Source organism: Phocoena sinus, chromosome 4, assembly GCF_008692025.1.
Source record: "Phocoena sinus isolate mPhoSin1 chromosome 4, mPhoSin1.pri, whole genome shotgun sequence".
NCBI classification, from domain to species: Eukaryota; Metazoa; Chordata; class Mammalia; order Artiodactyla; family Phocoenidae; genus Phocoena; species Phocoena sinus.
In genome coordinates this window covers 83,472,266-83,497,360 of record NC_045766.1, presented here as the reverse complement: position 1 = coordinate 83,497,360, position 25,095 = coordinate 83,472,266, and the positions used below count along the sequence as shown (strand labels likewise).

Sequence of the window (25,095 nt, the reverse complement as noted above, 5' to 3'; positions counted from 1 at the left end):
AATGTATAGTCACTATAACTAAAATGGACCCTTTACCTAAAGTTTCAATTCTAGTTTTTCGACCTAATAAACCTATATGTCATTTCTCCCCAAAAGGCTCATAAATGTAGTGCAACCCCTATTAGAAGTCCAATGAAATTGAAAGTTGGGCAGGAGGTGTAGGGGGGTGGGGGGCAGGGACCATGATTAAGTTATTCTAAAGTTCTTACGGAAGAAATTACTGGATGAAAATAGTCAATAATTTTATAAAATGAAAAAATAATAAAAGGGGACTCTCATTAACAGGTTTAAACTGTAATTGTAAAAGCCACAACTGTTAAAATAGCATAGTCCAAGTAAAGAATACAGAAACTGAAAGAACTGAAGAGAAAAAATAGAAAGGCTGGAAATGGAATAGAAAGGCATGAAACAAACCCATTTGTAAATTAAGTATTTAGCATATGATAAATAATGCATTTCAAATCAACGGGGAAAACATAGATTTTTCAATTGATGGTGCTGGGACAACTGGTTAAATATTTAGAACGGAGTAAATTTAGAGCCTATCTCACACTGTATATCAAAATAAAATTCCAGATGGTTTAAAGAGTTATATGTAAACAATGAAACCATAAAAGAACTAGAAGCAAATATACGAGGATTTTTAATCTAAGTGGGAGAGGTCTTTCTAAGCATAAGAGCGAAGGCAGAAGCCATTAGGAAAATATAGCAGGTTTTTAAAAAAATAGTAGATTTGAACGTATAAAAAATGAAAAGTTCAATATAGCAAAAACAAACAACATTAAAAGTCAAATAATAGCTCTTTGCCGCATCTACTGCGAGAATGAAGACCATTCTCAGCAATCAGACTGTCGACGTTCCAGAAAATGGTACGAGACTTTGTGCTTGCATTTTTCTTACATCTTTACTACACGCTCTATACCTTGTTCCGAGACCTCACGAATACGTTCTCTCCTAGTCGACATTACTCTGAAGGGACGCACAGTTATTGTGAAGGGCCCCAGAGGCACCCTGCGGAGGGGCTTTAATCACATAAATGTAGAACTCAGTCTCCTTGGGAAGAAAAAGAAGAGGCTCCGGGTTGACAAATGGTGGGGGAATAGGAAGGAACTGGCCACTGTTAGCACTATCTGTAGTCATGTACAGAACATGATCAAGGGTGTTACACTGGGCTTCCGTTACAAGATGAGGTCTGTGTATGCTCACTTCCCCATCAACGTTGTTATTCAGGAGAATGGTTCTCTTGTTGAAATCCGAAATTTTTTGGGTGAAAAATACATCCGCAGGGTTCGGATGAGGCCAGGTGTTGCTTGTTCAATATCTCAAGCCCAGAAAGATGAGTTGATTCTTGAAGGAAATGACATTGAACTTGTGTCAAATTCAGCTGCTTTGATTCAGCAAGCCACAACAGTAAAATACAAGGATATCAGAAAATTTTTGGATGGTATCTATGTTTCTGAAAAAGGAACAGTTCAGCAGGCTGATGAATAAGATCTGAGTGATCCAGTTACAGAAACCGCAAGAGGCCAGGCTCATATGTGATATTTTAAAAATGAATAAAAGCTCTTTTGACTTGGAAAAAAAAAAGTCAAATAATAAATTCAGAAAAAACTATTTGCAACATGTGACAGAATACCATGTAGCAATATTTTTAAAGTCCTGTGAAAATAATTTAAAATCTTGGAAAAAATGATCAGTGTATGCTATTAAATGAAGAAAATGTTACAAAACAGTATATATGTTATGATCCCAACTTTGTAACATATATGTTTGTTTGGGTATAATGGCTTCCCACACACACCATGTTTATAATCTCCATGCTTTTACTCACGCAGTTCCCTCTGACCCAAGAGATATTCCCTCCCTCATCTAGTCATCTCCTATTCATTTTTCAAGGATCATTTCCTATATCTCTACAGACACCAAGAAGTTTTCCCTGAATTTCCAGGCTGCAATAGGTGCCTTCCTTTGTTTACCAGTAGCATACTGTTGCATACCATCAAGTTATTATTACATAATATTAATATCTGTGTGTGCATATATCATTCCACTCCTATGAGTGAAGTTCCTCAAGAGAAAGGACTATATTTACTTCTCTCTTATTCCCAGTGTCTATCACTATAACTAACATGTACCACACATTCGAAAAACATGATTTTGAAATATTGCTGAAATCTCTTTTAATCAGGATTATTCAAAAATAGAGCTAATGTCAATTGGGAGTCAAACAGTGTAAGAAGGATCAAACAGTATAAAAAGGCTGAAAGAAAAAAAAAAAAAACTTATCTACTTAATGAGAGTTTATTCTGTCCTTCTTGCCAAGACAGACCAGAAGCTTCCTTCAGTATAGAACTCAGTGATTCACCCTAGAGCACCTTCAGTACATATTGATCTTTTAAAAAGTCTAAAGACATACACCACTTACAGACTGTGTCCCACAATTTATCACTTAAAGTTTATTGTTATTTAATTATTTCTCATTTGTGAATACTTTCTCTCTCATCAGATGTTGACCTCTATTACAGGAAGAGACCATGCCCTATTCTAATTAGGTATCTTATTATGTATTTGGCTAAATAGCTTAGTATTTGAATAAACTTTCAATATATACTTATTTTATTTATAGCTTTGAATAATTTTCTATGTTTTTATATACATCTCTTCCTTATTCTCTAGGACAGGGCAAGTCAACTCCAATTTCCTTCCTTCCCCATCACCATCCAAAATGGGAGATATATACTGAGTAACACAGAAATACTCGCACTTGCTGAGTAAAACTGCTATTATCTCATCAGAAGAACAGCTTCATCTGTGTTAACCTAGCTGCGCTAGGCCATGAATCTTTCTAAATTTTCATGAATTAGTGAAGGTAATATTGCCTCATTTTTCTAATAAGAGGATATTTAAATGACCTCATCTCTATTCAATAATAGGTCTTCTTGAGCTAAATCACGAGAGGAGGTACTAGTAAGAATTTTTTTGTTAGTCAAAACATTTTTCTACATATAGCCTAGTATACGCAATGTCCCAAAACATACAGTACTATTTACTGCTAATGCAAATTTACTGCAACATTGCTTGATATATTCTAAAGTTTTCCAATAAGCTATTGACTTCCTATAGGTTAGAAATAAAATCATTATATTTAAATTATTAAATGCCAAGGAAGAAAGTAATCTTTTTCTCCTTCTTATGTCTTTGTTTTACAAAACTATTGTCTTACGGGACATGAAAACAACTAAAAACAAAAAATTATATGGTGTAGTTAATTGAAAAAATGCTTTTGCTGCACACAGAAATTGACACTAAGTGCTGTATTAGCAGGAAATCAGTGATTTTCAATTGACATTGCACAGGAAATCGTTTAGTGTCAATTGATATTAAATGGGCAAAATTGTACTGAATTAGTACAAAATGATTTGGTAGAAAGAAATGTGCTTCCATTAGGTGATTTGATATTAAGTGGGCTCAAATGTAATAAGTTTTAGAGGTCACTAGTCAACAAAAATTAGGGCATAGTATCCAACCCTGAATACATCAGACTGGTTGCTTTTAACATATTTATCAAAAGATAAGTTAGTGTCATACTATCAAGACAAAATTGTCTCCCTTTGAGCTTTCAAGAGAAGTGGGAAAATTCAATTGTTTTAAATGAGTTAAATTAACTAGTGGTAAGAATTATGACTTTTGGGCCTATTTGGTGGTCCTAATCCTTTTAAATATATATTTTATAGAATTTTTCATGTGAAATAAAAGGCAAAATAATAGCATGTTTTATGTAATAAGGTCCAGATTGAGTTCTTTCTATAAAACTGCTTTGACAGTAAGCACACAATAAATTATTGGTTGAATGAGTGATATGATTGGATATTATGAAGAAATCACTTTATAGGTCTTTAAAGAAACCTGTGATTTTTTTAAACCTGAGTAATGGGGAAAGGAAAGTATGTAGATGCAGGAGATATGGGGAGGGGGGAAGAGACAGGAGAGATAAGTTATATAGTAGCTACAAAAAAGAACAAGTTGCTGGGCTTCCCTGGTGGCGCAGTAGTTAAGAGTCTGCCTGCTGATGCAGGGGACACGGGTTCGTGCCCCGGTCTGGGAAGATCCCACATGCCGCGGAGCGGCTGGGCCCGTGATGGCCCCTGAGCCTGCGCGTCCGAAGCCTGTGCTCCACAATGGGAGACGCCACGACAGTGAGAGGCCCACGTACCGCAAAAACAAAACAAAACAAAAAAGAACAAGTTGCATAAATATTTTAGAATATTTGCTGGGGATAGAAGTGCAGATGTTTGATGTGTAAAAATCACATGTTATTCATCATACAAAAACAATTATGGGGTAAAAGACAAATACACAATATTCCTGAATAGCCAAAACAATCCTGAAAAAGAAGAATGAAGCTGGAGGACTCATATCTCCTGATTTCAAAACTTACTAAAAAGTTATAGTATTCAAAACAGTGTGGTAGAACATAAAGAAAGACATATAGAACCATAAAATAGACTAGAGTCCAGAAATAAATCCTCACATATTATGGTCACATGATTTTCATTAAGAGTGCCAAGACCATTCAATAGGAAAGACAGTCTTCAACAAATGGTGCTAGGAAAACTGGATATCCCTATACAAAAGAATGAAATTGGACCCTTACCTAACACCATATACAAAAATTACTCAAAATGGATCCATGACCTAAATGCAAGACCTAAAACTATAAAACATTAGAAGAAAACATAGCGTAAAAGCTTGACAACACTGAATTTAGCAATGGTTTCTTGGATATGACACCAAAGGCACAGGCAACAAAAGAAAAAGTAGACAAATTGGACTTAATAATTTTTTTTAAATCTGTGCATCAAAAGACACTATCAACAGTGTAAAAAAGGAACATATAGGAGTAAACATTTGCAAATCATATATCTGATAAGTGATTGATATCAAGAATACACAAAGTACATCTAAAACGCAACAACAACAAATAAACAAACACCCTGATTCAAAAATAGGCAAAACACTTGAATAGACATTTCTCAAAAGAAGATATACAAATAGCCAATTAACCTATGAAAAGATGCTCAACATCACTAATTATTAGGGAAATACAAATCAAAACTACTATGAGATACTACCCGGTACTCATTAGGATGACTACTATCAAAACAAACAAAACAAAACAAAACCCTCCAGAAAATAACAAGTGTTGACAGGATGTGGAGAATGTAGAACACTTGTACACAATTGGTGGGAATGTAAAATGTTACAGCCACTGTGGAAAACCACATGGCAGTTCCTCCAAAAGTTAAAAACAGAATTACCATATGATCCAGCAATTCCATTTCTGGGTACATACTAAAAACAACTGAAAGCCAGGTCTCAAAGAGGTATTTGTACACCCATGTTCATAATAGCATTATTCACAATAGCTAAAACATAGGCGAAACCCAAGTGTCCATGGATGGATGAATGAATAAGCAAAATGTAATATACACGGGGCTTCCCTGGTGGTGCAGTGGTTGAGAGTCCGCCTGCCGATGCAGGAGACACGGGTTCGTGCCCCTGTCCGGGAAGATCCCACATGCCGCAGAGCGGCTGGGCCCGTGAGCCATGGCCGCTAAGCCTGCGCGTCCGGAGCCTGTGCTCCACAATGGGAGAGGCCACAACAGTGAGAGGCCCGCGTACCGCAAAAAAAAAAAAAAAAAAAAAAAAATGTTATATACACATACAGTGCAATATTAGCCTTAAAAAGGAGGGAAATTCTCACATATGCTACAACATGGGTGAACCTTGAGGATATTATGCTAGGTGAAATAAGCCAAGCAAAAAAAGACACATACAAATGATTCCACTTATTTGAGGTGCTTAGAGAAGTCAAAATCAGAGTCAGAAAGTAGAATGATGGTTTCCAGGGGATGGGGGGAGACAGGAGAATACGGAGTTTTTATTTAATGTGTATAGTTTCAATTTTTCAAAATCAAAAAAGTTCTTGAGATGAGTGGTGGTGACGGTTGCACAGCAATATAAGTCCCAGTTAAAAATGGTTGTAGATGGTAAATATTATATTATGTTTATTTTACCACAATAAAAATAAAAGTGGTGGGAGAGCTTTGTAACTTTTTACTTGCCCTTGACCCTCCAAAAAAGAACAAACAAAAAATTAATGAGGAAATCACCCTGCTAGGCATTGGGCTGAAGAAATAGTATGACTTTCTTTTTCTACTTTGGCCAAGAGAATGAAAAAATAATCCTTTGAAAGAACTCTAATCCCTCAAAGAACTTACCATGAAGGTACAAAAAGTAAACCAAGAACATTCCCTAAGATTAGCAGGAAGCAATCCAAAATAAAACTCAGTTTCATCCCTGAAGGAATGAAATTAGTTTTACAATGAAGCAAGAGCTACATTCAGGACCACCTTTCAGAGAGAGGGAAGTTACTAATTCAAATGGGTGATACGGAGAAAACTGATAGGATAATGATAATAAGTTATGATAATTATTATTTACTGAGCTCTTACTAATGACAAGCACAATATTCAGCATTCTTCATAAAATATCACAATTCTTTCCTTAACAATCTGATGAGATCCACCTAGTTTAGAAACAAAGACCATGAGATTAAGAAAACTGACCAGTCACAAACACAGAGTAGTGTAGTTGTTAAACCTACATCTATCCAAAGTCATGAATTTTAACTAAGTAAGTAGGACTTTCAAAACTTAGATATAGTTGGTAGTTTAAAACAAAAATCCTCTTACAAAATACCTGAATCTAAACTATTCTAAAAAACAATTGGAGCTGAGACACATAAGAGCTAGCAGGCTTTGAGTAGAAGTATGAATATACTGGATGACTTAATCTGCGGTGGGAAGGGGTTTTAAGCAGTGATTGACAGGAGATTAGTATAAAAAACACATAACTGAACCTAGATATGGCTATTCCTTTAAATTTTGCTTTGAGTGCTATTTTTTAAATAAAAATAACCACTAGAAACATTTATTCTTTATTATTTTAATGTACAGAATTTCATTTTAATTTCTAAACAGTGCAAATGAGTTGAAAATTTTGATTAAATAATTAACTCAGTTATCCTAACCATAGAAAATTTAGCCATATTCTAACAGTGAAGTTTCACACAGGTGACACTACCATCTACGTAGTCACACATGACTAAGCTATAGTCAAATGTATAAAAAAGAAATAAGCAGCTTTTCAGGATTAAACTTCCAATCTAAAGCCTACATATGATGATAAATGTCACAGTTTCAAAGACCTACAAGGAAAATCTATATAAGTTTGAAGGGAGGTTAACCAATACACATTAATCCAAAATGCATTTGTGAAGAGAGGAAAGCAAGCACTCACAAACCAATCTTCAATGACAAAGCTTGTTCCTTGAGTACGTAATAACACCATAAAACACTAAAAGAGCACAAGAAGAACTACAACACAAGAAGAACACTGACTTGGCCTTATAGGGTTTAAAATCTAGACAGAAAGTTAAAAATTACAAACAGATAGATGAAACACAACCAGTCACATCAGTAAATATACTGCACATACTTAGTAAATTCCTAAGTATTCAAGAAAGTAAGAAGTGAAAATAACATGCATTACTTGTTTACTGGACTAAACTCATGCCAGGGAAGTTTTCTTAAGATATTTTTTGCTATATCAATCATATTTTTCCTTGAATTTTTATTATAAAATTAAAGGTATATTTTCCTGAAACAAGTTTATCTCTAAATATAAAGAATGTATCCAAACTTAGAGAAGTCACAAATTCCATAAAAAATATATGCTTTTATAAATTAACATTGTTGTGCTATATTCAATGGAAATGCTAAAAACACTGAAATTTAAATTATACTGTAGTTCTAAAAACTACTAAATACTTTGCTTAATATGTCTGCAATATGAAAGTGGCAAAATCTAAAAATTTAGCATTTTAGCATAATATTTTCAATAGTTTTTAGCCAGTGCATGGTGTCTATATTTAATTCACACAATTTTTGCCCTTTTGTTTAATTTTTTCTCCTTCTTTACTGATGATTACTTGGCTCCTTCTCTAACATTATTATTAGATAATATCTCAGTGAACTGTTACTGTATCCTTAGATAGAAAGAGATAGTATCTCCAGTAAGGTCAATGAGTCAACTTTGTGACACGAACATTTTTAAAAAATCAGATTAAATCTTAAACAGTGCTAACGGAATAACAGTATCTAGAATGAGAGCGATAACATTCCCACTCTCGTCAACAATGATCAGATGACATGATCAATGTTGTGATACAGAGTGACCCAGAACTACTATAATATTCAAAGAAAGGGGACAAAAATGGTGCAAGACTAGAATCCTAACAGACAAGAGATAGTTGAAAGAATCAAGGGAATTGCATGTTACTACTTATGGGATTGGGGAAATAACTAGAATAAGAAAGGTTTCAAATATTTGAAAACTTCATATTAGATTTACTCTGCATGGCCTCAAGGGATATACTAAAATAATGGGTTGAGAATACTAGATATAGATTTCAACTCAAAGTAAATAAGAACTTCTTAACATAAGAATTGCTCACACACAATATGATATCTCACCTGAGATATTAATGAGAATATGGAAACTGGAGGTGTCTGTTCACAATGTGGGGAGTTGGACTAGATTACCCTTAACAGCAATTTTACCATATGATTCTATGATTCTTCTCAAAGCAAAGAACTGAAATATTTAATCTTGCTGAGCCATGGATGTTTTTCTCATGGTGCCTGAAATCTGCAGCTATCAATTTACTATTGTCTGATTTTTATTAGCAAAATATTAAAAAGTTGTTCTTTTCCCATTTAATAAGTAGTCTGTGCAATGGTGATTGCTTTTCAAAAGCTGTTGTTGATTTTTTTATTTCTAAACATTTTTTTATAGGAGTATAGTTGCTTTACAATGTTGTGTTAGTTTCTACTGTACAGCAAAGTGAATCAGCCATATGTATACAAATATTCCCACTTTTTTGGATTTCCTTCTCATTTAGGTCACCACAGAGAACTGAGTAGAGTTCCCTGTGCTATACAGTAGGTTTTCATTAGTTATCTATTTTATACATAGTATCAATAGTGTATATATGTCAATCCCAATCTCCCAATTTATCCCACCTCTCCCTCTTTCTCCCTTGGTATCCATACGTTGGTTCTCTACATCTGCGTCTCTATTTCTGTTTTGTAAATAAGATCATCTATACCAATTTTTTTCAGATTCCACATATATGCGTTAACATACAATATTTGTTTTTCTCTTTCTGACTTACTTCACTCTGTATGACAGTCTCTAGGTCCATCCACGTCTTCGATGATTTTTTACTTCAAGTAGTGTGGCCTGACAAGGTGCGAAATGACTCCCTGACTGAATCATTCATTCAGCAACTATTTATTCAGAGCCTGATATGTGCCAGAGACTGCAAGGTGGCAGACAAAAAGAGAGAACAAGATAGAGCCTCTGCTTACAATCTGATGGAATAAGTAGACACACACACAAATTGTCATTTTATAGAGTAGTGGGTCTTATTCTAGAAGCATGTGCTCTGACCTTCCTGGAGAATCAGGCAAGACTTCACAGAGGAATTGATATTTGAGCTGGACTTTTTAAAAATTACTAGAATTTCACTAGGTAATAAGAGAATAGAATGACATTTTAGGCAGAGGAAGCATCATGTTCTCTGAGGAATGGAAGTACATGATGTGTTTAGGAGAAATGGCAAAAAATTTGGTAAAGCTAAGTGTAAGACATGTAGTGAGGAGATAATGAAAATAAGATTGATGAAGTAGTTTGTGGTTAAATACCTGAGGACAATATAAGGATTTGTGTTTACCTTGAGCACAAAAAGAAGATGCTTCCAGGTAGAAGGGTGTCATGATCAGATTTGCATTTAAAAAAATTTGAGTGACAGTGTAAGAAATTCGTTTCTTTCATATATATTTTTTTCTTTGAAACATATTTCAGGGGGAGTTGAATTCTCCAAATACTGGCATTAGCAAGGGTAAGTTAATAGGCACCAGATGGCAGAATCGAGTGCCCAATTATTTATAATATCAGTTATTATTTCTGAGCCTCTATTTTTGACTTAAATAATTCCTTAGTCAAAAGTTCCATTAAAAGAATGAATCTTGGGCTTCCCTGGTGGCACAGTGGTTGAGAGCCCGCCTGCCGATGCAGGGGACACGGGTTCTTGCCCTGGTCCGGGAAGATCCCACATGCCGCGGAGCGGCTGGGCCCGTGAGCCATGGCCGCTGAGCCTGCGCGTCTGAAGCCTGTGCTCCGCAACCGGAGAGGCCACAGCGGTGAGAGGCCCGCGTACCGCACAAAAAAAAAAAAAAAAAAAAAAAGAATGAATCTTATTTGGACTGACTGGTATGAAGTATATTACTGTAAAGGGAATAAGCACTTTTAAAGAGTTAAAGCCCATGCTGACACATAAAGGGGAAAAGGCATTTAACTCAAGGAGGATAAAGATATCTAGATCAAATTAAAAGTACAACCTTGAGTTCATTGGGCTTTTAAATTTCTCTTGCAGAAGTTGTCATTTATTTTGAAATAATAATAAATACATGTGTACACCCCCTAAAATTTGTAAACCATTTTGTATTCATCATGTCTCCTCTCTCTCTTGTTACCCATCATGACTATACCAACAAACATTACTATTCTCATTTTAGCAGGAATGAAACAGGCTCATATAAATTAGATTACATGCTCAGTTTATGTTACAGTTAATAAATGATAGTGTCAAAGCCAAACCTCTAGTTTCTGATTATAAGTCCAGTCCTTGGTTCACTTTGTCATGTTTCACAACTGAAAACAGTTGCAGAACTAGGACAAAGTTAAGATAAGGAGATGACAGAACCAAATGACTCTACGCAATTCTATGGAAAACAGAGAAAAAGAGAATGCAAATAGTATACATTGGATTGCACCCTTTTCTGAGAATTATTTTGGAAGAATTTTCATGCCAAAGAAAATGATGACCAATATTTAAGTCCACCAGGAAATTTACATTGAAGAAATTCTTTACATTTTTTTTGGTTGGAGTTGATAATTTATTGATGACATGATTGACAAGTCACACAGAAATGATTTGTAACTTAGGTCCTAAAAAATTTCAAGTGGCTATATACTCCTTATGGAGAAATCAGTTCTGCCTGCCCTACATCAACATACCTTTAAAAATAGGCACAAAAATTTGAATACTTAATAGTGAAATCGTATATTTAGTAGTACAGAAGGGCTTCCTCTATTTTCTAAGGGACTATCTATAATAACTCATCCTAGATTATGACAATAAAAAGTTTTTCTTTTCTCAGAGAGTTTATTCTACAAGTGAGAGGTAACTTTTTTTGCAAATTTGAAAAATGTTCATGAGATCTACATCAAGAAGCTACATATTTCTCATACTTTATCATCATACTACATTTCTGCAACCAAACTAAAAAGAAAGTTATGCAAACAATAGGGACTAATACCTTTGATCATAAGTGTTGTAATCCAAAGTTAGATCTAACTTTTTTTTTTTTTTTTGCGGTACGTGGGCCTCTCACTGTTGTGGCCTCTCCCATCACGGAGCACAGGCTCCGGACGCGCAGGCTCAGCGGCCATGGCTCACGGGCCCAGCCGCTCCACGGCATGCGGGATCTTCCCGGACCGGGTCACGAACCCGTGTCCCCTGCATTGGCAGGCGGACTCTCAGCCACTGCGCCACTGGGGAAGCCCCAGATCTAACTTTTTGATTTAACACAAAGGGAGAAAATAATTACCTAAAGATATGTCATTTGAAAATTTTTCAGTAACTTCTATCTCTAGAAATTCTGATTTTTCCAGATTTTCGCTACATCTTTCTAGAAATATACATCCATTTCCTTGCTTTACCCTGGAGATATTGTTTTTACTCATAAAGTCTCATGTTGACAATATTTCAAATCTTGACTTATAATTTATATGATACCAGAATGAGTCAGCAAATTTCATATGTGATAACTTAAAAACATAGTTTAACCCTGAAAATATATTCTCTGAAAGAGTTTATAACTTCCATAAATGAATTATAAAAAGGTAGCTGGAGCCAAGAAAAAGTTCATCAACTACATAAGAGCAGTTTTGAGGTATAGTTTTACTTTACATTTTCTGTGTCTCTTTCTTCATCCTCTATTATTTCTACTTCCTTGAATTTATAAGTCCTATTTTCAGGATTTACTCTCCAAGAGGTTTCAAATCATATAAGACTAAACATTGGCATGTTGCTGCCAGTGAGCCTACTTCTACCCTCTTTTATTTCCGAGTGAGAAAAACAAATCACTTAATCCACAGCACTGATTTTGATTTACAGAGGTAAGCAGTAAATCATTTTGTTTCTAGGTGTCACACATACTTTTCTCCAAGCTTCAGACCTTAAATGTGAAGTTAAAGCCTAATGTGGCTCAGTCCTGTTACCTGGGTAACCTGAAGGTGAAATAAACACTAAAATTTTTAAAAATAATTTTTAAAAACAGACAGCTAAATCAAATAATAGTAGTTTGTGGACTTTAATGGCTATTAAAATTCTGCAAAAAAATGAAATTACTTTGGCCATTATCTATGTCAGTAATACCCAATCATGGCTATCCATAAGAATCACTTTAAACTTTTTAAAACATACCAATGCTGGTGTGGCTAAGATGACACAGTAGAAAGGCCCTAAGCTTACCTCTTCACACAGGCACATCAAAATTACAACTACTAAAAGAGCAACCATCTAAACGAACAACCTGGAGAGGGGCAAAAAAAAGATTTTCCATAACAGAAGATATAAAGAAGGAACCACAACAAGATTAGTAGGATAGGCAGAGAGGAGGTATAGTCAAGATCCACATCCCTGAGTAGGAGCCCCACAAATGGGAGGATAATCACAATTGCAGAGGTTCTCCCCAAGAAGTGAGGGGTCTGAGACCCACATTGGCCTCCTCAGTCTGTGAGTTTTGCACTGAGGCCCCAGAATGCCTGACTTTGTCATAGAGCTTGAGTACAGGAGAGAAAGAGGGCTGTACGAAACAAAGACTCTGCTCTTAAAAGGTGTGTACAAAATGTCACATGCTATGAGTTCCAGCACAGAGGCAATAATTTGAAAGGAGCCTAGGTCAGAAAAACTTGCTGATACTGGAGAGCCTCCCAGAGAGGAGGAGGCAATTGGGACTCCCTATGGGGACCTAGCCCTTTCTACCATAAAGATACTGGTTCTGGCAAGTATAATTCTGGAGTCCTTCCTTTAGCTTGTTAGTTCTGGGGGCTTACCTGTCCACCAGCAAGCTGCCACCAACCCTTGGCCCCCTGGTTCTGTAGCCAGCAGCCTGGGACCTGGAACCACCCACCAGTAGGCTGGCACCAGCCCCAGAGCCAGATGTGCTGGGACCTGGCCATGCCCACTAGCAGACCAGCATTAGCCCTGACCCAGTGAAACCCCACAGCCAGCACACTGGGACCCAGCCTGACCCACACTGAGCTGGCAGCCACTGCAGGTGGCAGGGCCTGGCAGCCAACTAGGTTGGGTGCCACACTGCCTACCAGCGCTTCCACAGTAGATGACCCCACCACAACAAAAAGGCCCATGAAAGCCACACAGGGAGCATCCCTAGAGCACATAGCTCTGGTGACCAGAGAGGAGTGTGCTGCTGGGTCCCCTAGGACATCTACACAAGGCCATATTTACAACATCAGGAAATGTAACTAACTTACTGAATACCAGGAAATAAACACAGAGCATTAGGAAAAATGAGGAGACAGAGGAATATATTCCAAATGAAGGAACAAAACAAAACTCCAGAAGAAGAACTAAGTGAAGTAGATATAAGCAATCTACCTGATAAAGAGTTCAAGGTAATGATCATAAAGACGTTCATGAACTCAGGAGAAAGAATGGATGAACAGCTTTTCACCGCAGAGCATGACGTTAGCTCTGGGTTTGTCATATATGACCTTTATTATGTTGAGGTATGTTCCCTCTATGCCCACTTTCTGGAGAGTTTTCATCATAAATCAATGTTGAATTTGGTCAAAAGCTTTTTCTGCATCTATTAAGATAATCATATGGTTTTTATTCTTCAATTTCTTAATGTGGTGTATCATATTGACTGACTTGCAGATATTGAAAAATTCTTGCATCCCTGGGATAAATCCCACTTGCTCATGGTGTATGATCCTTTTGATGTACTTAATGTATCCTTTTAATTGGATTTGGTTTGCGAATATTTTGTTGAGGATTCTCACATCTATGCTCATCAGTGATATTGGCCTGTAATTTGCTTTTTGGTGTGTGATATCTTTGACTTGTTTTGGTATCAGGGTGATGCTGGCCTCACAGAATGAGTTCAGGAGCATTCCTTCCTCTGCAGTTTTTTGGGAGACTTTAAGAAGGATACGTGTTAACTCTTCTCTAAATGTTTGGATGCTCACTCTCACTACTTTTATTCAAAGTAATTTTGGAAGTCCTAGGCAATCAGAGAAGAAAAAGAGAAGAAATCAGAGAAGAAAAAGAAATAGAAATAGAAATCCAAACTGGAAAGGAAGAGGTAAAACTGTCACTGTTTGCAGATGACATGACATTATACATAGAATATCCTAAGGACGTCACCAGAAAACTACTAGAGCTCATCAATGAATTCAGTAAACTTGCACAATACAAAATTAGTATACAGAAATCTGTTGCATTTATATATAATAACAACAAATTGTCAGAAAGAGAAATTAAGGACACAATTCCATTTATCATCTCATCAAAAGAATAAAATACCTAGGAATAAACTTACCTAAGGAGGTAAAAACCAGTACTCAGAAAACTATAAGACACTGATGAAAGAAATTAAAGATAACACAAACAGATGGAAAGATATACCACGTTCTTGGATTGAAAGAATTAATATTGTTAACATGAACACACAATGCAAGGCAACCTACAGATTCAATGTAATCCCCATCAAAATACCAATGATATTTTTCATGGAACTAGAACAAATAACTTTAAAATTTGTATGGAAATACAAAAGACCCCCAAAAGCCAAAATAATCTTGAGAAAGAACAGAGCTGGAGGAATCACACTCCCTGACTTAAGTCTACTACAAAGCTAAGTAATCAAAAGAGTATGGTACTGGCACAAAAACAGATCATGGAACAGAACAGAGAGCCCATAAATACACCCAGGCTTATATGGTCAATTAATCTATGACAAAGGAGAGAAGAATATACAATGGGGGAAAGGCAGCCTCTTCAATAAAAGGGGTGGGAAAACTGGAGAGCTACATGCAAAATAATCAAACTGGACTACTTTCTCAGACCATATATAAAAATAAATTCAAAATATATTATAGACTTAACTGTAAGACCTGCAATCATTAAACTCCTAGAGGAAAACAAGCAGTATGCCCTTGACATCAGATAGCAATATTTTTTTGGAAATGTCTCTTCAGGCAAGGGAAACCAAAGCAAAAATAAACAAATGGGACTACATCAAACTAAAGAGCCTTTGCACAGTGAAGGGAACAGGAAGCCTACTTAATGGGAGAGGATATTTGCAAACGATATATCTGATAAAAGGTTAATATCCAAAATATACCAAGAACTCATATAACTCAACAACAACAACAGCAGCAGCAACAAAAACCTGATTAAAAAATGGGCAGAGAAAAAAAAAAAAAAATGGGCAGAGGACCTGAATGTCTTCCAAAGAAGACATACAGATGGCCAAAAGACATGAAAAGATGCTCAACGTCACTGATCATCAGGGAAATGCAAACCAAAACACAATAAGATATGATCTCATACCTGTCAGAATGGTTATTATCAAAAAGACAACAAATGACAAATGTTGGCAAGGATGTGGAGAAGAGGCAGCCTTTGTGCGCTGAAGGTGGGGATGTAAATTGGTACAGCCAGTATGGAAAACAGTATGGAGTTTCCTTGAAAAATTAAAAAAAGAACTACCATATGATCTAGCAATTCCATTTCTGGGTATATTTCTGAAGAAAACAAAAACAGTAATTTGAAAAGACATATGCACCCCTATGTTCACAGAAGCATCATGTACAATAGCTAAGATATGGAAGCAACCTAAGTGTCTATGAATAGATGAATGGATAAAGAAGATGTGGGGGATATACATTTATAGGCATATAATAAACAGAGGTATAATAAAGGAATATTACTCAGCCTTAAAAAGGAATAAAATCTTTCCATTTGCAACAACATGGATGGACTGAGAGGGTATTATGCTGAGTGAAATGTCAGACAGAGAAAGACAAATACCAAATGATTTCACTTATATGTGGAATCTAAAAAACAGAACATCAAGTAAACATAAAGCATAAACAGACTCACAGATACAGAGAACAAGCTGGTGGTTGCTAGAATGCAGGGGGGTGGGAGGATGAGTGAAATAGGTGAGGGAGATTACGTAGTACAAATTTCTAGTTATAAAATAAGTTAGTCACGGGGATCTACTGTACCACATCAGGAATATAGTCAATAATATCGACTTTCTATGGTGAAAGTTGGTAACTAGACTGGTGATCATTCAGTAATGTATAAAAATATCCAATCACTATAAGTTGTACATATGAAACAAATATAATATTGTAAGTCAATTATACATCAATGAAAGAGGGGATTAGGTCAGAGACAGGGTGACCTGGGGATGTCAGTGTGGACAGTATGAGAAATAAGAAGGCATGGGGCATAGGGTGCAGAGAGAGTGGAAAAGCAGAGAAACTCTCAGATGAAGGGGTATTAGCATGGAAAGAGGGAATCAGCTCCCCAAACCAGAATTGGTGCTTGAAAATTAGGACTCAGAAACAGTCAAGGTCAAATCTTAATTATTTGGTATATTCCACAATGTGAATGATTTCTTCTAAGATCCACCCCCGTTTTCCCCATTTACTATATTTCATCACTTTAACTAGAGAAGCAGAGTTAAGAGAAAACAGGCAGGAGAGAAGTATAAGTCTGTTTCAAAATCATATACATTTTTAAATATAATTTTTTGAAAGTATCATTTGAAAGTTATTGCTAAATTGAAGGATTTTTTCCTTCTCATAATTTTTTTCTTTCTACATTTTTATTTTATTACTTAAAATATATTACAAAATTAGAACATGCTCCAAAACAAAAAATGAGAGTTTTTTCCTCCTTCCAACAACACCCACCGAAGAGCAATACAGTTTGATGTATCTTCTTACATTTTTATAAAATACCATATATAAGTACCCCCACCTTTTTTACAAAAATGAGAATATATATTATACTAACACTGTTGTGCTTTCATTTATTTATATATATATCAACATATTAATTACTACATAGTATTTCAGGCAATGGGTATACAGTTCTTCTTCATCCCATACTCTTCTGATAAATATTCAAGCTATTTCCAGTGCTTTGGCACTACAAATATTGTCAAAATAAAAATCTTGGGGCTTCCCTGGTGGCGCAGTGGTTGAGAGTCCGCCTGCCAATGCGGAGGACACGGGTTCGTGCCCCGGCCCGGGAGGATCCCACGTGCTGCGGAGCGGCTGGGCCCGTGAGCCATGGCCGCTGGGCCTGAGCGTCCGGAGCCTGTGCTCTGCAAGGGGTGAGGCCACAGCAGTGAGAGGCTCGCGTACCGCAAAAAAAAAAAAAAAAAAAAAAATCTTTATACTAAATAAATAAATAAGTAAATAAAACATACAAATGCCAGAGCCTGCTGTTCACTGATTAAATCACAATTGGCAGTGTCAAGTTTAAAGCATACCTGGGATAGAGTTTTGTTGTTAACTGTTTAGGAAGAGTTATTAAAAACTCAGGCTGTTTTTAACCTATAAGAGTCTCAGTTTCCTCACCTCTAAAATGGGCAAAATGATTACATTATGCGGATATTGTGAGGACTGAATGAAATAATGCTTGTAAGGAACCTAGAACAGTGACACAGTATGCACTCAAACATTTGTTGGTGCTGTTGCAATTAGAGCTCTTGTTGTTCTGCATGGGTAGAGCTATAGAAAGGAAATGGCGTGACTATGAATAAGAAGGAAGAATGTTCTTCCAGCATCAACCTCAGCAAGCAATGTGCTACATCCATAAAACGTAGGGAAGAAAGCAGCAAATCATATTTGGGCTTCCTCTGATGTTACCTTCACGGAAGTATCCTCATGTCACAAAGAGGACTACGAAAAGCTCTATGGTATCCAATATTCAATTTCCTGTAAGAACTTATCAATCCCATTCATGAAGTTAATCATTATTTAACATTCTTCTTCAATTTCCCTATATCAAATTCCAACCAACTATAAAAAATGTAGCATATGATCTTTTTTATATATATATATAAACATATATAGATATATATACACATATATTATATATATTAAAAAATACTAAAAGAATCAGGTGATTTTCCTTTGGTCTACATAATTTTTTTGCAATGACTGGGTTTTCTACAATAAGTATATATCATTTTTATAATATCTAAAACAATAGAGCTATTTTCATTTGAATTAAATAAAATTTATATCTGTTAAAAAATACAAAGATGGATGGACCTATTGTGTATTATGCTTACTGAAATGTCAGACAGAGAAAGACAAATCCCATATGATTTCACTTATAGGTGGAATCTAAACAATAAAACAAACAAACGAAACAAAACAAAACAGAAACAGACTCATAGATACAGAGAACTGGTGGTTGCCAGAGGGGAGGGGGTGGTTAGATGGGTGAAATAGATGAAGGGGATTAAGGGATACAAACTTCCAGCTATAAAATAAGTCGCAGGGATGTACTGTACAACATGGGGAATACAGTCAATAATATTGTTATAACTGTATAGTGACAGATGGTAACTAGACTTATTGTGGTGATCATTTTATAATGTATAAAAATATTGAATCACTATGTTGTGCACCTGAAACTAGTATATATTGTATGTCAATGATAATTCAATAAAAAAATATTAAAAAGAATACAGAGAAAATACACTTTTCTAAAACTACATTTGTACAGAAAAATTTGTCTACTGATATTTAAATTGCATATACTGACCTTTACAGTTTCTTAAATAAAAAAAAAAAAGAAAAAACTGACAAGCAACTAATGTGATCAATTCAGTCAATTCAGAGAGCTACATATTCTCCAGAACATCATTAATAGGGAAGAGCTTATAACAGGTAAAGAAAAACTAAATAAGAGAGGAAGGGGATATGAGTATAGGATTTAACCCTCCCTTTCAGAAAATTAGGAAAAAATTTTCAGGATAGAGATATTTCTTTGTCTCTACCACTTTCATATTTTACTCCTAAACTCAAATTCTGATATGAATCTTTTTCTCTACTCTTTATTCTCATATTGTAAATTTCTAAGACTGTTTCTCAAACTGTTGATTTCTGCTAAATCACCTGATATAGGCTCAACAAATGCGGACCACCAATTTCAGTTGAAAGAATGCTACCATTTGCAGTCTTTAATCAATGTATCTTTATCTGGCTCAGTGATGAGTTGTTTGAGCCATAGATCAACTAAACTTTTATACAGAAACAATTTTTTAATTTTTTTAACTGAACAGAGAATCATGATTTACCATTATAGGTGTTTGGGGTTAGTAGCAAGTTAGAGGTGGCTCTGTCAGGTAGTTCTGGGTTACTTATAATAACTGTTAAGCCTGAAGTTATGGAGTTTCTCTTTGAGAACTACCTTCAGTATGTATCAGGTGCTGTGTCAACAATTATTCAAACCTCAAACACTGAAGGTTTCAACTTGGATTATTAATTCATCCTTGGGCACATTAAAAATGCAGCATCAATCCTTTGCCCTCAAAATGAAAGAAGACATCAAATGTTGAGTAAGGGTCACGCTCTCAGTGATCATGGAGCCATTTACACCAGAGTTTGCATTCTGAAGAAATCCTCTTTTCTTATCTCAACTAAAAATCATGTTGACCCTAAATTAATAACTTAAGTCTACTTAAGAACTAAAATGTACAACTTGACTATGCTACTTGCAATTATTGAAATAGTCTTTACCATTATAAGTATTAAGAAGAAATATTTCTCTCATCCCTCATTCATATTTGCCCATGTAGTTCATGAATTAGCCATCAAGAGAAGCCATTTTAATTCACATATAACAAAATCCCGCCTTGCTATGTGCAAGACTGTTTTCCATACTGTAGCAATGACAATTATCCAGTCAACATCGCAGCTCAGAAAATAATTATTAAAACAAACAAACACAAATCTCTATTGTAGAGTGTGGGTTTTTAGTGATAAACAGAAGAAAAAGCAAGTACCTGTCCCTTAGATATTCTCGGCACAAATACCAAGAGCTGATTTAGACCTTCCAACTTAAAATTTAATTATCTGCTAGCACATACATTAGATGGTATCTGTTTTTCCACATTGTATTAATGTGTTGATATAATCCAAAACCAAACAATGTGATTTGTTAACATAATTTGATCAATAGCCTCTTCCACTTTCTATTTAAGCTTATTTGTCACTAACTTTAAGTTTGATTTAACAGTTTTAAAGCAATCAGGTGCATTACTTGTATCTGTTTTTCTTTGAGGAGTACAACTTTGAATTAAGCCTTTGTAGTTTTTATCTGTTCACCCTTGGCAACAAAAGTCATCAAGTTTGGTACCAGAAAGTGTTAAAAATGACAAAAGGTTTCAATAACTTCCTTTGATTATTTGACAAAGTTTGAGAAAAGACAACACTAGGAACCAGTTGGATAAAGTACTGCTGGTATTTATCATTAGGCTTTTCTACTTGTACCATTTAAAGTGCATGTATGAAATCGTCACAACTGCATATTCACTTTTCCCAGCATATAGTAAATATACGGCCTATATTGCTCCAGAATATTCACTAGTTATATTTGTAATATTGTTTTGAAATATTTAGTTAAGAATTTCACCAACACTTATATTTCTTTGAATCTATTTTTATCTACTAATACATTTTTGTGAATTGGGAATATAACAGAAAAGTAACAACAGACATCTGCAAGTTATATAAAAACATATCAGCCAAGACATATCAATACTGTATCCTATTAACTTATTATTGGTTGAGATAAGCTGTCTTTGCAATACATATGTGAACTTTAAGCACAAAGTCTGTGAAAGTATAATTTCTTACATTGTGAAATGATTGTAAAAATTAGTGTGAACAAAACTATTTCATTGCTTTTTTATTCTCTAAAACTACCAAAATTCATGGGGCCCTTGATAACTTGCCAGGTCCACTGGCAACAAATTAGGAAAATACTGTTATAAAGGACAAAACCCAGAAGTCTGAGTTAGGATAGATGATGCAGCTAAGACAAATTTTTATTATACATAGGAAAACTACTTTAAGTAATTGAGAAACTTTCAAAAATAGCAACTCATTCACATCATAAACAATCTTCCTTGCTGGCATCTGTGACTGGAAAACATGCTTCATCCAAATACCTTATTATGAAACACTGTGAAAGAAAACACCAGCCAGTTACATTCAATGATTTCTTGGAGTAATAAAACTCAGATACACAATCCAGTCTGTAGTATAAAATGGCTTGTGTGGCATCTGAAAAGGATCTTCCTTTGAGCCATAGCTCAAACAAACGAGCAAAACAGAACACCACATTGTAGATGTGATTTCAGTAGATTTTGTTTCTAAATGTTTGTTTTATTTTACAGCAAGCTCATGCATGTGTGTGGCATTTAAAGATACAAATTCTTATGTAAATTCTCACCTTCTAATGACCATACACTTCAGTCACAGTACCATGGCTTCTTTAAACATATTGCAAAATGAGAGGCCTAGAGGGGATGGTTGTAGAACCAAGAAGAATGAAAATTGTAAATATGCAATGCAGGTTCTTTCAAACAAATAGGTCTTTCCTTCTTCTGTTATCAACTTTCATCAATTCATTTTTTCTACTGCAGTATTGATACAATGTCTGAAGTGGTAATAACTTTTTTCTACTCATTTTTAATGACACTGTAAGAGGTTTCTGCTTTCGTGAACACTAGATATTTCTGCCCCAATACAAATGTTCTATAGGCTTGTTTGGTTAACAAATACAACATGAAGAAGCTACCCTCCTACTCCTTTCTGCTGCTGAGTTTCCTTACCCTACACATACTGCAACCAAAATTTCCTTAGGAAAAAAATGTACTCAAGAGTACAGGACTATAAATTTTTTCTCTAGTTATTAAATTGAGTGTTTTCCTGATATATGGTTTGAAATTATATTTTATAGAAACAGAAACACAAAGAATCTAAGGCTGTGTCAGAATGTTGCCACAATTAGTCAACAAAAACAAATTATGATTTAATTGGTGATGAACAGCCTGCTCCCATATGTACGTTTACCTTATGATGGTGGAATTGAGTGTTTACAATGCTTGTTCCCTATGCAACTACCTGTAATTGTGGTAATTCCCTGATTCCAGAGATAGTATGATCATGAAGTTGGAATAAACAAAACAAATAATTATTAACAGCTTAAAAATTTTTCTATATCAAATACCAATTCTCCTTTTACTTGAAGAATATCCATTATTCTTTATACAAGGAAAATCTATTATTTCTATTTCAATTCAATTAGCCCTTTATTACTGAATTAATTTGTCTAAGACAGAGTTCCCACACACGCCTATGCAACATCCCATTTCAAGACCATCTCAAGGTCTGCCTATTTAATGTGGTTTAAAACCTATGCCAAAGTCAGGGCCTTGGGTTTATATGATTTATATTGATAAATCATAATGATAATTATAATAATATCCCAACAGAAGTAGGTGTCATTTCAGGTAAGATAAATAATCTTGGCTTAATTAAAACAAATGTTGAGATGATTATTACTGTGTACATTTCAAAGCAACCATAAGCTTCACAAAATGAACTGAATTCACAATTGTTACTCTCACACAGTTATGTATTAAGGACTGTTATGAAAGGTCATCCATCAGTCTTTGCTCACACACATAGGAAGCAAAATCAATGATCTGTCCTTTGTTTATAAAGATGTGAGTATTTTTCAATTTTTATTTTCATTTTAATTGAGTATTTCTTAACTGTCTTAAAATAGTAATTTTTGGATGATCTACAAAAGGCTATGTATTAAAGACTAAAAAGGCATTTATAAAAATCCATGCATTTTTAAAGCTTACCTATACAAATTCATTTTTCACAAGTACATACACTCTTACTTACAAACATCAGCCATATTGAAGTGTCTGCACACTCACGAAACTGTCACACACTCTTTTTTTTTTTAAACCTCCAGGCTTTTGGACAAGCTGTTTCCTGCTCTACAATATCGTTAACACTTCTACCTTTGACAAACTCCTTTTCAGTGTCATTTTAGCCATTGTGTCCTACAGGAAGTCTTGCCTGGCTTGGGTTAGGTTTCCTTCTATATGCCTCCATATCTCTCTGAGGTAACTTGTTTCCAAAGCAATTACTGTATAGTAATGAAAATGTCCAATGACCTGCCTGTCTCCCCCTCTAAACCACATGTTCTTTGAGTACAGGGAGTATTTGGTGATTACTTTATGTCTCTAGCATCTAGACAAACAGGAGGTATTGACAAAATATAGTATATTCTAGAATATAAGGTAAACTGTTTCTCAATATTATTTCTCAGAAAAGAGTCTCCATTTATGGGGCACACTCCCAATTATTTATTTGAAACAAGAAAGTACTACTTAAGAAAGATGTATTATCTAGAAATAACCTCAGTTATTATTAGTTTTGGATGGTCTTACAGGTCATTCTGATGAAATAGTTTAAAATGAAGGAAAAAAGTTTGATATAAGTTTACTGTTTCTTCCTTGCAATTTTACTCAAAACTGCAAATATTAGATACCAATGTAAATGAGGCTTTCAAAGATCACTTACAAAAGCAAAAGAGCATATAGTTACATCATAGAGGTGATAAATAAATACTTAAAGGACAAATGTTAAAAAACAATCTCTTATTGTTACACAAATGGTATTTGTGTCTTGTAATGAACTTTTAGGTGACAGTATATAATATTGTATTGGACTGGATTTAAAACATGCTATAACTAAAATAACAGACAAAACTGAAGATTATGTGCTTCAGAAAACTTTGATAAAGATACTAATTTCAAAAAATGTATGTGAAGAGAGGGCAAACAGCAGAAGGAAGAACTACAATCCTGCAACCTATGGAACAAAAACCACATTCACAGAAAGACAGACAACATGAAAAGGCAGAGGACTTTGCACCAGATGAAGGAACAAGATAAAACCCAAGAAAACCAACTAAATGAAGTGGAGATAGGCAACCTTCCAGATAAAGAATTCAGAACAATGATAGTGAAGATGATCCAGGACCTCGGAAAAAGAATGGAGGAAAAGATCGAGAAGGTGCAAGAAATGTTTAACAAAGACCTAGAAGAATTAAAAAACAAACACCTAGAAGAATTAAAGAACAAACAAACAGAGATGAACAATACAATAACTGAAATGAAAAATACACTAGAAGGAATCAATAGTAGAATAACGGAGGCAGAAGAACAGATAAATGACCTGGAAGACAGAATGGTGGAATTCACTGCCATGGAATAGAATAAAGAAAATAGAATTAAAAGAAATGAAGACAGTTTAAGACACCTGCGGAAAAACATTAAACGCAACAACATTCACATTATAGGGGTCCCAGAAGAAGAAGAGAGAAAGGACCTGAGAAAATGTTTGAAGAGATTATAGTCAAAAAATTCCCTAACATGGGAAAGGAAATAGCCACCCAGTCCAGGAAGTGCAGAGAGTCCCAGGCAGGATAAATGCAATGAGAAACACGTCAAGACATACAGTAACCAAACTGACAAATATTAAAGACAGAGAAAAGTTATCGAAAGCAACAAGGGAAAAAAGACAACATAAAAGAGAATGCCCATAAGTTTAACAGCTGATTTCTCAGCAGAAGATCTACAAGCCAGAAGAGAGTGGCATGATACATTTAAAGTGATGAAAGGGAAGAACCTACAATCAAGATTACTCTACCTGGAAAGGATCTCATTCAGATTCAATGGAGAAATCAAA

General features: G+C 35.1%; 2 protein-coding genes across 5 annotated transcripts in view; one reads left to right on the top strand and one right to left on the bottom strand.

Annotated features, from left to right (window-relative positions):
• Positions 1-25,095, bottom strand: part of ZBTB20 (zinc finger and BTB domain containing 20) — an 806,470-nt gene that overhangs the window by 678,180 nt on the left and 103,195 nt on the right. The window lies entirely within an intron of this gene.
• LOC116752754 (60S ribosomal protein L9-like) lies at positions 805-1,579 on the top strand. The gene is made up of 2 exons (XM_032629566.1): positions 805-869; positions 959-1,579. Exons 1-2 carry the CDS (start codon positions 824-826, stop codon positions 1,489-1,491), a joined length of 579 nt encoding a protein of 192 aa, XP_032485457.1. The 5' UTR covers positions 805-823; the 3' UTR covers positions 1,492-1,579.